Source organism: Paroedura picta, chromosome 4 (genome assembly GCF_049243985.1).
Source record: "Paroedura picta isolate Pp20150507F chromosome 4, Ppicta_v3.0, whole genome shotgun sequence".
In the NCBI taxonomy this organism is placed as follows: Eukaryota; Metazoa; Chordata; class Lepidosauria; order Squamata; family Gekkonidae; genus Paroedura; species Paroedura picta.
The window spans coordinates 33368268-33384544 of NC_135372.1; the positions used below are offsets into that span (position 1 = coordinate 33368268).

The following is a 16277-nucleotide window of genomic DNA, read 5'->3' on the forward strand; positions in this document are numbered from 1 at the left end:
TTTGTTGTTGACTGAGGAGGAGCAGGGGACCTTTGAAATGAGGACAACCACGATATAGCCAGGCTTCTTAAAAAACAATGTTATGTTATAGCATTACCGCTATATACGTGTCGTCATGTACCTCGCTGACAATGTACACGCCGACCCATTGGCCATGCTTCACAATGACTGAATAACAGGTTTACGAACCGGTGTATTTGGTTTGATGATGGCCAGCCATTCTCCATTAAGAAAGAGAGGGGGGCCTTTGAAATGGCAGCAACCATGCTGTTCCCCGAAGAGCCTCTTGTGGCGCAGAGTGGTAAGGCAGCTGTCTGAAAGCGGTAAACGGTCATGACTGGGGAAGGCCCTGGCAAACCACCCCGTATTGAGTCTGCCATGAAAACGCTAGAGGGCGTCACCCCAAGGGTCAGACATGACTCGGTGCTTGCACAGGGGATACCTTTACCTTTACCTTTATGCTGTTCCCCATAATACACCCAGCCTTTAAAAAAATAATAATATTCTGTTATCCTACTACTGCCCGTGTGTAAAGAAAAAGAGAGGAGTTTCTGCTGCTGCTGAGGTTCGCAATGACACGACCACACAACCCCTTTTCAAAGGAAGTACGGAACACATCGAGATGGTCTGATCTGTATTGGAGGGGAAGAAACCCGGAAGTCAGGGAAAAATACCCAGAGGTCTGAGCGTGAGCTGGGGATTCAACTAGCTGGGAAACGGCGGCCGCAATGAGGTGCGGAAAAGGTCTCAGCCAAAAGAATAAAAATATCCAATCCAAAATCCAAAATGAATGTTAAAAAATGAAGCTGTCTTTTACCGAATCAGACCGCGTGCTTCCTATTTCTACACTTTTGGACTTTTGAAAACGGTGAGTGCTACAACCTGGTCTGGGGACCCGTCGCAAGAGGGGGGACCTCCCAACACCTCCAGCCAAACAGAGGAAGCTGTTTCAGAATGGGTGTCACCTCCAAACATGAAGGTGGGCTCTTCTGAGGCACCTCCGCCTTCAATGAGGGGAAGGAGAGCCAATTTTGGCCTGCTACTCTGGGGAAGAAGGAAATGGGCACCAGGAAACAAATCGACAGGTGTCATGTTGTGGACCACGGGTCTACTCAGATCTCTAGTGGTTCTCTAGGACTGAGCAGGGATCATTCCCAGAGGACAGCACAGGGCCCAGGACAGCTTAAATAAAGCACTTTCCCCAAATGCAAACACCCCTGTCCTCAGTCTAACAGCTCTAGATCTGCCTAATGAATCTCACACACGTCAAGAGTACAGTGCTTTCTGTTGGCAGCCACCTGCTAAATGAACGTTCACAGATCTATAGAAATCCATCACATCACAAAATAGCTTTGAGTTAACACAGCAAGGATTTAAGAAAGAGCGGTGAAATACAGTTTTGGGCTGTCTGTCTAAGACTGCGTCAGATGTAACGCTTCCTGCCTCAAAACAAGAGCCTACTCCAGTCCTGTTAATGAGAGCAATGAAACAGGGAAGGAGGGCTTTGAAGCCACTTTGAATAATGCAAAGGGATTCTCTTTTTACAGTCATCTTAGGAAGTGAAGGGCGCTGGAGTCAAAGGGGGTAAATGACCTGATTTGGAAATGGCCACAATCTCATCTGTTCCCAAAACACAGAAAGCAAATGAAAAACCCAACATATAGATCTGGGTCTAGTCGTGTGATTTCCATGTAATAAACAGGGACTCGACTCTGTGCAGCTGCTTGCAAGAAGTTATCCACTTCAACCAGTGCCCCAGCCCTTTTCCAGGTTTTGACCATGAAGGAATCCCGGAATATTTCCCAGGCTTCGAGGAACCTCGGAAGTGGTGCCATGCGCCTTCAGAGAAGTGGGTGCGGAAATGATCTGGAGAACCATGTTGGTTCCCCACTGCTCCAGATGCAGACAGCTGGGTGATCCTGGGCTATTTGCAGTCCTGTTACAGCTGTTCTCACAGACCAGCCCGCTCAGAGCTCTTTCAGCCCCACCTCCCTTACAATCATAGAATAGAATCATAGAGTTGGAAGGGACCTCCTGGGTCATCTAGTCCAACCACTATGCAGGACACTCACAACCCGATCACTCATCCACTGTAACCTGCCACCCCCTTGAGCCTTCACAGAATCAATGTGTGAGGAGAGGAAGGGAAGCCAATTGCATGCTGCTTTGAGACTCCTTCGGGAAGTCAGAAGCGGGGTATAAAAACCCACTCTTCTTCTAGGTGCTCTGATATGGCCTGAGCACTTCTTGGCCTTATGAGACATGAGAAGCTAATTACTGAAGGACCGCAGGCTGTTCTGGAGTGGGGGTGCAGGGTCTGGGGATGATGGGAGGGCTACCTCCCAGGGTGAGAGAGCTGTTCCAGTCTCTAGTAGCTCCTCCTGGATGCCAGATGAAGCTCCTGCCTCCTGGGGTTTTTTCCAGGACCTCAGCTTCTTCCTCATCAGCCGCTGGCTTTTTCGCCCAGTAAAGGGAAGCCGGTGCCCTGGCCTGTGACAACCACACATAGAGAGGGTGGAGTCTTTTGTCAAGGGATACAGAGACGATCGATTCTTGTGTCAAGGGAGGGATACGATCACTGTTCCTTGACCATGAAGCCTCTAATGCGTGCAAGACACAATGTAGAAGTCCACTGATAATTTGTATGCCTTTTTTTTTTTTTGCAGGCTTATGGGGGCTGAGGGCAGTCATCTGCCACTGAGGGTGTTTTCTATCATGTCTTTTCTGGACTCCCCTTGCAAAACCTGTAAGGGAGTCAGTCTCAGAACCTTGTCCCGCTGTTGATTCTGCTTTGCCGAAGGAAAAGGTGCCCGACATCTAATTTAAATCTACCTTGCTGAAGTTTAAGTTAATTGCATCTCGTGAAATGAAGACCGGCTTACCCTCTTTCCTGATGCCCCTACCGCCTGTCTCCTAGTCATTCCTTGCAAATCAGACCCTCCTTTTCTCTTCCAGAATAACTGGGCTGTAAAGGCACGAAGGCAAAAGCAAATAACATTGTGTCCTTTTCAATATTGCTGCCGGTTCCCATTTTGCGGGTTCGCTTTTCTTAATTAGCCAGCCGGGTGGCAACTTCCGGGCCCATTCGGGACCCTGCCTGGCTTTCCCTTCGGTGCCTCTTTTCTTTAGTAGTGAATCCCCATGCACTGAAGCTTAACCCTGCCCTCTACTATTTTAATATGCGCATGTATGTATATGTATTCAGAAGCAAGGAGCTGAGCTTCATCTCAGGGATAGGGAGAGAGGGAGGCAGGGTGAGCCTGCACCAAAGTATCATCTCTTATCACAATCAGCCTCCGATTCATTTACTCCCCAGTATTAAAGAGCCAGGAATGGAAATGAATTCGGCTACCGGAGATTAATGTGGAGCGATGGGCTCTTTCATGTGGCATTTTTCGAGCCCAGTTTTTGCGAGGGGTTTATATAATCAGACATAATTGCCGGCACATGTTCGCTTGCATTTACTTCAGAGCGCTTTGCTTGTCTCTGCCTGCTGACGTCAGGGCTGGGTGCTAAGGGTGGGAGCTCGGATGCTTGTGCTGCATTCAGATGAAGCCTGCTTGGAAAGTCGACAACAAAGACCCGCAGCTGAGCTCTGTGAGTGGTCCACCCTTCCTCTGCGCTCAACAGGGGCTTGCAATTGGAAATCCTCAAATAACGATTTGAAAAAAAGAATCCGAGTGTTTCAGGGAATGTTGCCCCGATACAGCCATTGCAGAATTTTTCCATTGGGATTGGGGTCAGAGATTATTTATTTACTCATTATATTTATATACTGCCCTCCCAATTCCCCTGAAAATCGGGAGTACATCTCTTTACCGTGCTCTGAATTACCGTACATCTCTTTACCGTGCTCATTGATAGTACTATTTCACTGGCAATTCCATTTCACTTTTAGTCTCCCTGATTCTGCTGAGGCATCAAGATGGCCATAAACAGAAGTTCTGAAAGACAAGGTTACAGCACGGAGTAAGAGGGAGATGGTCACTTTCCGGTCTTGGGACAATTATGTATGTGGTTTTATTTATACTTTCATGCTGGTCAATTACCGTAAATAAACAATCTAATCTAATCTGTACTGTCCTTCCCTGAGGCTCAGGTCCCTGGGCTCAGTTGCCCCTCTGAGCATGTTAGCAGTGCATTGCTGAGAGCTAACCTACACAACCAAGTTGGATGAAGTAGCAGAATGCCTTGCCATTTCAAAGCCGCAGGTGACGAAAATGTTCCCTGCGTATCGCAAATCTGTATGGGACTGAGAATTTTATTGATTATTATTTACTAATTTGATTTGTTAACTGCTGCTCTCGGACCGGCCGGTTCATGGCGGCTTAAAAGAAATCAAAGCAGGAAAACATACTAAAATGATAAGACAGCCCCATTTCGACTCAGAAAAGTCCCTGTTGAACAATCCCAACCCGATTCCACAGACCTCATCCCAGTCCCCAAGGTAGATGTTTAAATAGATGGCTAGATGGCTAACGATGGTTAGAGGAAGGATAATGGCCAGGACTGAAGAGGCCCTGACCCGGGTTGAGGCCAAACGTGCTTCACGTGGGGCCGGGGATCACCAACCTATTCAGACTCACAGAGTGGAGAGCCAGGATTGAGTAGATACCTGCTGTGTAATGGAAGCTTGTTGGGAGACCTTGGGACAGTTGTTGTCTCTTAGTTTACTCTCACAGGGTTGTGGGAGGATACAGTGGAGGAGCACAGCACGATAGCAAAAGCTACACTGGGTCTCCTCTGGGGAGAAAAGCAGGGTACAAAATATCAAACAACAAGCCACCTGTGGGAGGTGATACTAAGTCTTTCCCTCTGGTGTGCTAGGCCATTATATACAGGTTGAGGTTGACCTCAACCAACCACTTTCCATTGACCCCCGAGCCTCCTTCCCGTGGAATTGCCTCTGATTCGTCTGGGCCGCCATTATGCTAGATGGAAGAGCTCTGTTTTACAGGCCCTGCAGAACTGAGACAGCATCGACAGGGCCCTTAGCTCTTCTGGGGGCTCATTCCACCAGGCAGGGGCCAGGACCAAAAAGGCCCTGGCCCTGGTTGAGGCTAGACACACTTCATGTGGGACAGGGACCACCAGTCTGTTTAAACCCACAGAGCAAAGAGCCCTGTGAAGGGCACATCAAATTAAGCAACCCCTCAGGTACGCTGGGCCCAAGCCATGAATGGCCTTAAAGGTCAAAAATATATAAATACCTTGATCTTGGCAACCAATACAGTTGGTGCAAGACTGGCTGCAGATGAGCTCTCTAGGAAGTTTGAGTAGTAAAAAGCGGAGTACAAGAAAATCAGCTCTTTTCAAATTAGAAATGGACCCGGTTTCTACAAAGCCTGCTGCCCAACAGTGCCCTTTAGCCTACTGATCATGGCTGGTCCTTCCCACCAAACTAAGCCCCTTTTTTCCTTCTTGCTGGAAGTAGGGCTGCGATGGATTGCCTAAATCAAACTGGGAACCCAAAGCGGTGTGTGCGGGTGTCCCTTAAATGTTCCCGCCAACGTGTTCTCATTGCCACACTTTGTATCCAAACCCTGCCCTGAACCCAAAAGCTTTTTCTCATGACGGTGCAGAAAAGCTTTCTGGTGCACTATCAACATAAGCCTTCAGCCTACGCCCATGAAGAGCAGCCAAACTGGCTATTCAAGTACCATGGCGCATTCTGCACGTGTTGGATAAACAGGATTAAAAATGCATTATCCAAGGTGTGTAGAATGGGATCTGTTTCTAAAGTGCATTCTTCAACATGTACAGAATGGGCCCATGTGATTTTTCAACAAATGAAACACTTGTTGAAGGCAGGGAGCAGAACCAGAAGGAAGCAAAGCCTGAAAGAGGGGAAGTTGGCCTTGATGAGGGGTAGGGCCTTTTTGGCCCTAGCCCCAGCCTGGTAGAATGAGCTCCTGGGAGAGATCAGGGCCCTTCAGACCTAAATCAGTTCCACAGGGCCTGTAAGATGGAGTTATTCCACTGCCTTAAAGTTGACTACCCACTGTAGAAGCTGGCCTCACTACTAGAGGAAGAAGGCAAAGGGATGGAAAATCTGCCCTTGCCAAACTGCCCCCAGCTGGGACTTAGTCGAGGGCGTAAGTGGCAGGCATTGGAATGTCTTAATGTTTTAATCTTGTGTATGTCTTGAGGTTGGCTGTGAAAGTTGGACCATAAGGAAGGCCGAGCATCAATTGAGGCTTTTGAACTCTGGTGCTGGAGAAGACTCTTGCGAGTTCCTTGGACTGCAAGGCGAACAAACCGGTCGGTCCTAGAGGAGATCAGCCCTGACTGTTCCTTAGAAGGCCAGATCCTGAAGATAAAACTCAAATACTTTGGCCACCTCATGAGAAGGAAGGACTCCCTGGAGAAGAGCCTAATTCTGGGAGCGATCGAGGGCAAAAGAAGAAGGGGACGACAGAGAATGAGGTGGCTGGATGGAGTCACTGAAGCAGTCGGTGCAAGCCTAAATGGACTCCGGGGCATTGTAGAGGACAGGAAGGCCTGGGGGATCATTGTCCATGGGGTCGCGATGGGTCGGACACGACTTCGCACCTAACAACAACAACGTCTTGAGGTTGTAACCCGCCTTGAGCACTGGAAGGGCAGGATATAAATAAAAAAATATTATTTTTATTCTTATCATCTCCACCCTGACACTTCATCTAGCCCAGCTCATTACTTGTATCAGAGCAGGGATGGGAGAAAAGCACCCAAAGTGAAGGAGCAAAGGGAAGTAAGATGAAGAAGCGTTCAGCTCTCCTGCCTAATTTGTCCCACTGGATGCTGAAATGAGACTTCACCACCTCCTACTTTAGAAGCGAACAACCCACATGGCTGCCCCTCTCCCTGCCAGACATTCACTTATCTCCTGCCTTCTGTATAACGCGCCCAATGGCTCTTCGCCAACCTGCTCTGCCCGTCACATCGCCACCGACACAAAATCTCCAAGACTCTTACATGAACCATCTTTGCCCAACCCACTGACATGTAAGCTTGGAAAGCACTTGGGTCATCTAAACACTTGGCTTTCGCTGGCTGTGATTTTGGCATTGCAACAACAACGGAACAGGAAGGAAGTGAGCGAACGAGGGAGACGTGATCTTAGCAAGCAGTTTTAATGCTTTCCTTCACATCACATCTTGTCCTTGGTACTTTGCTTTCCGTTTGACACGGAGAATGCCCGGCGGGGCCGGCGGCAGCACGCTCTACGTTCCCCACTGAGAAAAGTCTTGCTTTGCTCAGCACTCCAGCGAGCAACATGGGTCATAGAAATCGTGAAGGTTATCGCTGGAGGAGGTGGTAGAGGAGCCTCTTCTGTCTGCATGGACCCTCCCTAATCACCCCAAATGGCGCCCCTGATGCCCAAGGAAGGCACTCAAGCAAAGCCAAGGTATCTGAGCCATGGTTCTGTGCTGTCAGGCCGATCCCCGACTGGCACGGGCCTCCCTCTGACCTCTAAAGACGCAAAGAGGAGCCCCCAATGCTGTGAATGGCAGCCTCCCTTTCCAGGCTGCCCTCTTGTCCCAGCTTGCTGTCACCGCCGCTGAGATGGCGGATGATTGATCTGAGAAATGAAGTTGGATTGCTGTCCCGAATCTACACTCGGTTCTCCTTGTGTCTGTCTGATCGATTTCGCTCTGTACGACACAGCTTGTCGCTACGAATTTTCATGCTAGCCAGGAGCCGCCAGCGCAACTTAGAACAAGGAGAAGATGTTCCCTCCCCTCCACCCCCACCCCTCTTTTTGGCTGCGTTTATATAATAAGAAACAACAATAAATAACAACAACAACAATAATAACCAACAACGGAACAACATCATCATCGTCGTCATGTGGGGGGGGGGTTCTGACCCTGCCCAGCGAGGGCCCATGATGTTCGTAGCTGGCGTGCACAGTGGCGCTAGGGACTCCAGTGACTGGCCTTCTCGTTGGAGCTATCAAGGGTCCTTGTGGTGACATCCCTGACTGCTCCTGTACTAGGTGTCACCTGTTTAGCGGCTCCTTTCGGAACAACACGAGTGGCCGCAGGTGCCTTGCGAATGCTGATTGGGTCTGACAGCCCTAGACGCCAGCTGCCTGCACAAGGCCTGCCCAGTCGCCACGTTCCCCCCCCTTCCTTTTGCAGATAGAACTCTGCCGTTGGCATGACCGATACAGAAGCAATAAACTAGGTGACCGTAAAGCCAAGACAAGTCGTACTAAGTGGCATTCTGAGCCCCATGGCTTTAAAATAATTGGGGAAGAGAGAGAGAGAAATAAAAGGGGGGAAAAGGAAGCCTATTTTTCTTACACTGATGCCCTGCGGACTATACATCTGACTCGCTGCGAGCCCATCACTGTATCCTCCTGTCTGGCTGATAACATGGCGAAGGGTATCCACCTAAACAGACCAAAACGACAACAAAGAGAGAATTAGTAGAAACACAGAGATAAAAAACAAAACAAAAGGTTGTCTTTGTTTTTGCATCATTCAGTTCTGCTGAAATGGTCACAGTCAAGATCTCCCAAATAGTTACCCGTAAGAGGACCGGGGGGTGGGGGAGAGGAAAAAAACGAGAGAGAAGCTTCCTTCTCCGACTTTCATTGCCCTACCCCACTACCCCAAACTCTGGCATTAGCTTTTCCTATTGGATTTTTAGTATCGAAATGGAAGGTTGGAAGAAAAACACCCAGGGGAGGGGGCAGGTGAGTCGACTGGAGAGTTTTGCAATGATATTTGGGGATGAGAAAATGACAGTGAGATACCCCTAGTATGTTTCCCTCCACCAGGCGTTCAATACATGGCTTCTCAATGCCCCCTGAAACCAAAGAACCTTGACAACACAAGTGATTATAAGAGTGTGGACACCCTGAGTCTCAAGGCTCCTCATCCTTCTCGACCATCATAATCTACCTGCCATCTAGTGCAAACCCTTCTCTGCCCTTCAGATACCAATGGAACCTGGCTTGGCGTCCAAAAGACTTGTCTGAGCAACAGGAATGGCTCGGATGGTTGCCCACAGGGCTCAGATTTCCAATGGAATGGGGGCAGAAATAGAGGAAGACTCTGGAAGAAGCCTGTGAGGCTAGAATAGCAGGATCTGCCGTTGGAACCCTTTTCATGGAGGAGAACAAGTTCAGGCAACTGAGATAATTTCCCACACGCTTCCCTCCCAAACTAGATTCCAGCGCGGGGTGGTTGCATCGGTCTAGTTTGAGATGGGGCGGAGGAGGATGAGAAAAGTTCTGTGGTTCAGCATCACTCTCTCATGAGACTTCAGCAGGAGATGATGACATGGGCGTTGAAGAACGAGCTTTCGTACCAATCCTTCTCCCCTTATTCCGGAATACCCACTAAGCAAATCAAGCCTTGGATGGCAGGTATTCTTTCCTTCAAACTTTTACATCCCAGTTCTTCCTAGAGTTCACTTATCAAGCCAGAGCCAAATGCATTCACAAAGTGTGGACAATTTTCTTTTAATTGCAAGATTTTGGGTTGTATTTGTTTTTGTTTTGGTCAGCTGTTATCATTAAAAGCAGGATACCAAGTTTTGATTCCTCTCTTGGGACAGGAATGGGGAAAGCCAATAGGATCGTCAACGGCGCTTTGTTCTAACACTGAGGCACTCACGGGTAGCATATCCGGTGGATCCCTACCTGTGACTGCACGTTGGCTCCAACCTGGGCCCCTTGGTAAGAATCCCCATTGAGTGACTGCACGCTCATGAACAAATCTCCAGAGTTTGACATGTTAAAAGAACTGGAAGAACCTGGAAAGGAAAGAGTGAGGCACCTGAATCATAGAGAGGAAGAGCGATCGACACCGCACGCCGGTCAGCCAAGAAGAAGGAAGGACATGCAAAGCGAAACCCCCAAACAGGAAACAAAAACAGTCAGGTTAGTAGCACGGAGGATAGAGCAAGCAAATAAATAAATAAATAAAATAAAATTCAAAATAAAGAAAGAAAGAGGGGATGCACTGTAAGAGCTGTAACTACTGCATCTCTTTAAAAAAACCCCACAAAACTTGTCCTCTTGCCACAACAAAGCCTTTCAAAACCCACTGGTAAGGTGTGGCACATGGTGCTATTATACAGAGACCTTCTTCAATTCATCGGGCCCCGTGTTTCATGGGTGAGGTTGGAAGGGAATTCCTTTCTGATAGAGAGGATTCGAATTCCTTCGCAGCCTTCAAAGTTGTTTGGCTGCGGCGTCTAGAAGGCAGGTCATTTTAGGAAGCCTTCTTAGAATGTAGGACTTCTCTTTATAAGTCTGTGGCGTGTGCCATGCTCAGAAGTGCGAATGGTACAGATGACAGCCCTACAAGGAATCCATTGTAACCAGTCTGATGTGGTATCAAAAACTGGCGTGGTGACTAATGGTGGCAACTGGCACCCCCAGGCATCTAGACATGCACGCCATGTGTCTTCTGTTGGCCAGAGCAGAAAATGGACCAAGGAAGTACGTTAGGGCTGTCCCGATCTGATTGATGACATCTTGGCATCAATGATTATCTCTGAAAGTATGTAGGGAGGCCAGGAATTCATTACAGTCATCATGAGGGACTGAAAAATGTTATTCTGGACCTAAGCCCTTTCCCAGCTTCCCCCTGCATACCATCCCTCCCGGCGCATACCTTTTACTACGGGGGAGGGGACTCGGAAACCTCACTGGAATGCATGAGATAAGACTGGAAGGGATTATCCCGAAACTCTCGTGCAATTCATCATGTTAAGTGTGAGAAAGCTCAACGTGCAAGGTTTAGTTCCAAGCATGATGTTAGGCTCAAAGGGAGAGACTTCAGGGACCCAGGTCAGCTCCTCTGCAGTCTTGCAACACCAAACTGTGTCCCCCCTGGAAGAGCTGCAGCTACGGTGGCCTTTGTGGCATTGCTCCCAAATGGTGTTCGTAAGGCGCTCTGAGAATTTTCAGCTGCATTTTGGCTTTGCAGGCCAAAAATCGGAGTTCTGGGAGATATTTTGTAATCTGTCCTGCCCAGTTTTTACACAGCTTTTCTCACCCTTCACTACAGGCCTCCTGAAGGTATGATACAGGGGGGTCTGAGGCAGTCCCCCCCCCCAAATGTCCCGTAGTTGTCCGAAAAAACCCTGCAGGCTTCAGCAGTTGTTAATTAAGGATCAATTCAACAACAACAAAATGCACACCTGACTACAGTTGCCGTAGATGGAGAAATCATCACAGTTTTACAATGACCAATCTGGGGAGTCTACAGAGAATCACGTTGAACACTTTCCAAAAAGAAACGGACAACAAAAACCCTGCCATTCTTATGCTGTGCTCTGTACGCTTACCAATTTTTTAAATGCAAAAAAACAATGTCATGATTGTATCACCATTTTGCCTTATACGACACCTGAGATTTACTTAATTGCTAAAAACTCACATGAAAACCCTTGGAGTAAAGGAAGCATGGTTTTCTCCCCTTAGCAGATGGCCTCAATAAATGAGTTGGATTTCCAAGGTCATGTCATAAATAAGCCAACAATATCACCAAAAGAAATCTACTCGAATTCTGTGTAACTACCTGCTTTTGATTTACTTCATGTATACCCTGCCTTACTCCCCAGTCTGGACTCAAGGTAGCCTATGTAAGGTCCCCCTCCTCCATTTTATCTTTACAAGAACACTAAAAGTTAGGTTAGGCTGAAAATGTATGACTGGCCCAAAGTCTTCCAGCAAGCTTCTATGGGACAGTGGATGTGGGAACCTGGTTTTTCCAAATCCTAATCTGACATTATAACCCAGGCTTTCTCAACCAGAGTTTCATGAAACTCTGGGGTTTCTTGATGGCCCTTGAATGGTTTCCTGAATGAGTGGTGGTTAATGAATTTTTAATGTATTTGTTAAACATTTATTGGGTGATAGGACCATTAATGGTCATACTGACTTCCCCCCCAATGGCTGATGGTGGGCCTGTACGGGATAGGAAGGGGAGGGGCCCTGGATGGGATTGTACACCGCTCTATTTCCCAACCATATTCTGTATAATCGTACCACTTTTGGGGTTTCTCGAAGCCTGAAGAATGTTTCAGGGGGTTTCGCAACGATAAAGAAGTTGAGAAATGCTGCTCTAACCAGTATACCATGTAGGCAAGTTTTGAACTTTCTCTCCATCTTTAAACCGCCCGTGGCGCCACGGGCGCCACGGACTAAATAATTCGGTAAGGGGTCTGGAGGTGGGATTAGTCCGTGATGAGGAAGGGTCCGGATTGGACCCTTCCTCACGACAGACAATCGGAGGGACCAATCGGCAGGCGCGAAGCGCCTGCCAATTGGTCCCTCCGATTCCCAGCCGCAGCAACTGTGAGCCGCGCGCAGTGCGGCTCGCAGTTCCTCCTGGCCTGACGCGGCAAGAGGTGCGAAGTGCCTCTCGTCGCGTCAGCCGGCTACGCGAGAGAGCCCCTGGCAGCCGCGCAGAGCGCGGCTGCCGGGGGCTCCCTGCCCGGCGGCCTGATGCGGCGAGAGGCGCTTCGCGCCTCTCGCTGTGTCAGCCCGCCGGAGGCTCCCTCGGGTAGCCGCCTGACTCTCGCCGCATTGGAAAAGACTCTCGCCCGCAGGAAAAGACCCTGGCAGTTGTGCGGAGCGCGGCTGCCGGCCCCTCCCCGCCTCCCCCGCCGCTACTGACTACACGGAGCTGACTACAGAGCCGTCGCCACGGGACAACACAGAATGTATGTATCTAGAGCCCGCTGTATCCCTTTTACAGCGGGCTATATTTCTAGTTTAATATAAAAGCTATTTGGGACCCACGAAACTGCCTTATACCGAATTGGATCACTGTTCTATCAAGGGCCATATTGCCTGCTGTGACGGGCGGCTCTCCAGGAATCTCAGATGGAGGTTTTCTCAATTCATCCTTTTACTAGGGATACTAGGGACTGAACCTGGAACATTCTGAGCCTTAAACCGAATGTGGATTTGAAACCTGGTCTCTCCTGACCTCATCTGACACACTTACTGCAATACTGCATGGACTCAAAAAAGGACAGGTTGCCCACTTTACAGGCATTGCGGTGAAAATTAACTACCCAAACCGACTGAGCAGTCACAAATCATCATTCTGCATTCCAGCAGTATCTCAGGAATTATTAAGGGCGCGAGATATGCCATTTACAAGATATACATTGCAACCCGGGTAACCGGCACTAGGAACTTCCCTGCCGACAGCACCCAGATTTTCTAAAAAACGCATGACAATGTCCCCGTGGAAGCCGTGCTTTGCCGCGAGAGATGTAAAGATAAATATGCGCATACCAATGATACGCGCATTGTACAGATGCATTTTATGTCAGAGCGGTAATTACCGAGACGGCCCCTTGCATCATCTGTGGTGCTGCTTCAGCATTTTGGCATCGGTGCACACTTTCGGGGAGGGAAGAGAATGCAAGAGGCCCTAAGGCCTTGGGGAAACAAACTCCGTTGCAGAGTGCGGGGGAAGGAAGAGCAGCACCAGATACAAACACATTGTCCAAAGCTCCTTTGTTGGGTACAATGTTAACAGTATCTCTGGTGGTGCCCTCACCCAAGATTGTCAGTTTGGTAACACTATGGTAGGTCAATCCCCCGGGAATGAAGAAGAAGAGTTGGTTTCTATACCCCACTTTTCCGTGCCCGGAGGAGTCTCAAAGCACTTTGCAATCGCCTTCCCTTCCCCTCCCCTCCCCGTAACAGGCACCCTGGGACGTAGGTGAGGCTGAGAGCTCAGGTAGGATGGGTCTGTGAGAAAAGCTCTATCAGGACTGAGATGACCTCAAGGTCACCCATCTGGCTGCATGTGGAGGAGTCGGGAATCAAACCCGGCTCACTATATTAGAAGCTGCCGCTCTTAACCGCTACACCACGCTGGCTCTCCGGTGGCCTATGGGTGTGGAGGGCCGCAGGAACCTTCCTTGCAGTCTTCAGGAAGGTATTTAAGATGGTTTCTGGCATTTCTAAATGCTGTATTTGTGTTGTTTCTGGTCCAGTTGCAAGACAGCTTTTGTGGTCTTTGTGTCCTTTGTGTCCGGTTATTACTTTGTTAGCCATCTTAAGATGGAAGAAATAAGGCAAGTTATAAATATTCTTAAAAAGACAAACAAGAAAGCAAGGGGTAGAGATCCTGTCTCCTGTGCTTACTGAGGCACTGGTTTCAAAGATGGCTCTACCCAACTTTCATGATCCAAAACGCAACTTCGAAAATGAATCCTGCATTTTTTTTAATGTTAGATTTTTACACCATGAGCCACATCATCCGATAGGGTGCTCCTGGAGCGGCAAGCAAGATACTCAGGGGACTATTTTTAGAGATGCATGGATCACCCCTCCCCAATTATATAAATACTAAAAACTCTTGTTGCTGCCCTTCAATATCCCCAGACTGGGAACCACCCAGTATCTTTCAAAATGTGACTTTAAAATCCATTGGCATTTAGCAACTTCCCCATCTGCCTTTAGACTTCCTTCACCAGCTTTGGATTTCCTTTATAACTCTTATGCTGGTGAGAGGTACAGAACCCTCACAATCACAGCCAGAGACTGGCCAAGATAAAAAAGGCAGAAAATCCACGTATTCCCTCTACTACCTGGGCCCCTTTCTGCACACTTTGGATAATGGACTTTCTATGTGTTTCCTGGATCTTCCTGGGTAAACAGTCAAATTGATTTCTAAAGAGCACTGAAAGTCCATTATCCAATGTGTGTGGAATGGGCCAATAACAACTGAAAATAAAGGTTTCCTGGTATGGTGACGTGCATGAACCTTTTCTACTGGCTCCAGGTAACCATTTTCATAAACACTTATAGAAATATTGTTCCTGTTGAAACTTGTTTTCCTTCCTTTGGAGTTTCTCAGAAGTAGGAATCCTCCCAAATTTACCCTGGAATTCAATTTAAGGTAAAATATGGTAAAGATCGTAGCGTTCTATACTCCCTTTGTGGGCTTCTGTCTTTATGAAACCCTTTTACATTTTGCTACACTGCTCTCCTGCACACGTTCTAACATCTGCCATAATTGCTCTGGGCAATTCCGTCACTACTTTACTCCCCTGCAAAGAGAGGGTCCCAAATAAGTTGATGCATATCTGTAAAATGCCATCCGGTCGTAGCTGGCTTAAGGTGACCTAACAGTGTTATCAAGGCAACAGACTAACAAAGGTGGTTTGCTATCTGCTGCATCTGCATAGCAATCCTTGGGGTCTCCCATTCAAGTGCCAACCAGGGCCAACTCTACCTAGGTTCTGAGATATGATGAGAACAGACTAGCATGGGCCATCCAGGTCATGGTGAAGCTGATGGCTGTTGTCCTCATTTCAGTGTCATGTAGTTTACAGCCTTTTAGGCACCTGACTTATTTGTAAATCTAAGAAAAAGAGTACTTGAAACGTCAAACAACTGAGATTCTCTACTCCCTCAATTAATTTATAATTTGAATATCTGACGACAGAAAATAAGGTAGGAAGGGAAAACAGAGATCAACAAAGTTGGGGATATTTTTTTTTAAATGACACCAATATATCTGGAAACAGGCCTGTCCTGGATTGAAAACAGCAAACCCGTAAAAACTTGGGATCACTGCAAATATGAACTTTTTGTTTCCAGACCTTTTTATTGCAGGAAAAAATAAAAATAAAAACAGGGCCCAGAATCTTGTAGGACTTGATGCTATAAACACTTTTGAGCCAATGGAGACTTTTGGAGTTCTGAGTAGGGGCAATGTGCACCATAGCAAATTGGCCACCATAGGAGGTAGAACAGAAAGCAGAAAGGGGAAGTCAAATAAAAGAATAAGGGTTTATTTTGAATCCAGCATCCTTCTGCCCCTTCATCGCTCCTGCGTAGTTAATTTCTCCCAGTACCAATGTAGTGGTTAGTAAGATCATGTAACTCATATTTACTTTGCCTTTCTCCTTTTTTTAACTTTAAAAATGTCTTTTTTAAAGCCTTCATATATTCAAACTAACAAAAATTATGCAAATTAAAAACACCTGTGGAAATGAATCTACTTTGCATGTCCAGCCTGATTCAAAAATTTCAGGGATATAGTTCGGAGATATAGCTGCTCTTTCCTAACTGAGCTGACTTTGAAATGATTGTAACAAACTCTACAGTGCCCTTGAAAAGAATTTGGAAACGGCAGCTGGCTCAGTATACAGCAGCACAATTATGGTAGGGGCTAGCTGGTGGGAGTACATCTCTCCCATGACAACACAGCTTCATTGCTCATTTACTTTCAAGACCACTGGTTATGGCTTAGGAGGACCTAGGTATCTGTCTATTCCTCTATGTTCCTGTGCCCCAA

At 47.6% G+C, this 16277-nt stretch overlaps 1 protein-coding gene across 1 annotated transcript in view; it reads right to left on the reverse strand.

Annotated features, from left to right (window-relative positions):
- Nucleotides 1-16277, reverse strand: part of PBX1 (PBX homeobox 1) — a 269247-nt gene that overhangs the window by 14686 nt on the left and 238284 nt on the right. The window contains exons 7-8 of the mRNA XM_077332272.1: nucleotides 9638-9750; nucleotides 8292-8381 (exon numbers count right to left, since the gene is read on the reverse strand). Coding sequence (XP_077188387.1) covers nucleotides 8292-8381; nucleotides 9638-9750 — 203 coding nt within the window. The remainder of the gene's footprint in view (nucleotides 1-8291; nucleotides 8382-9637; nucleotides 9751-16277) is intronic.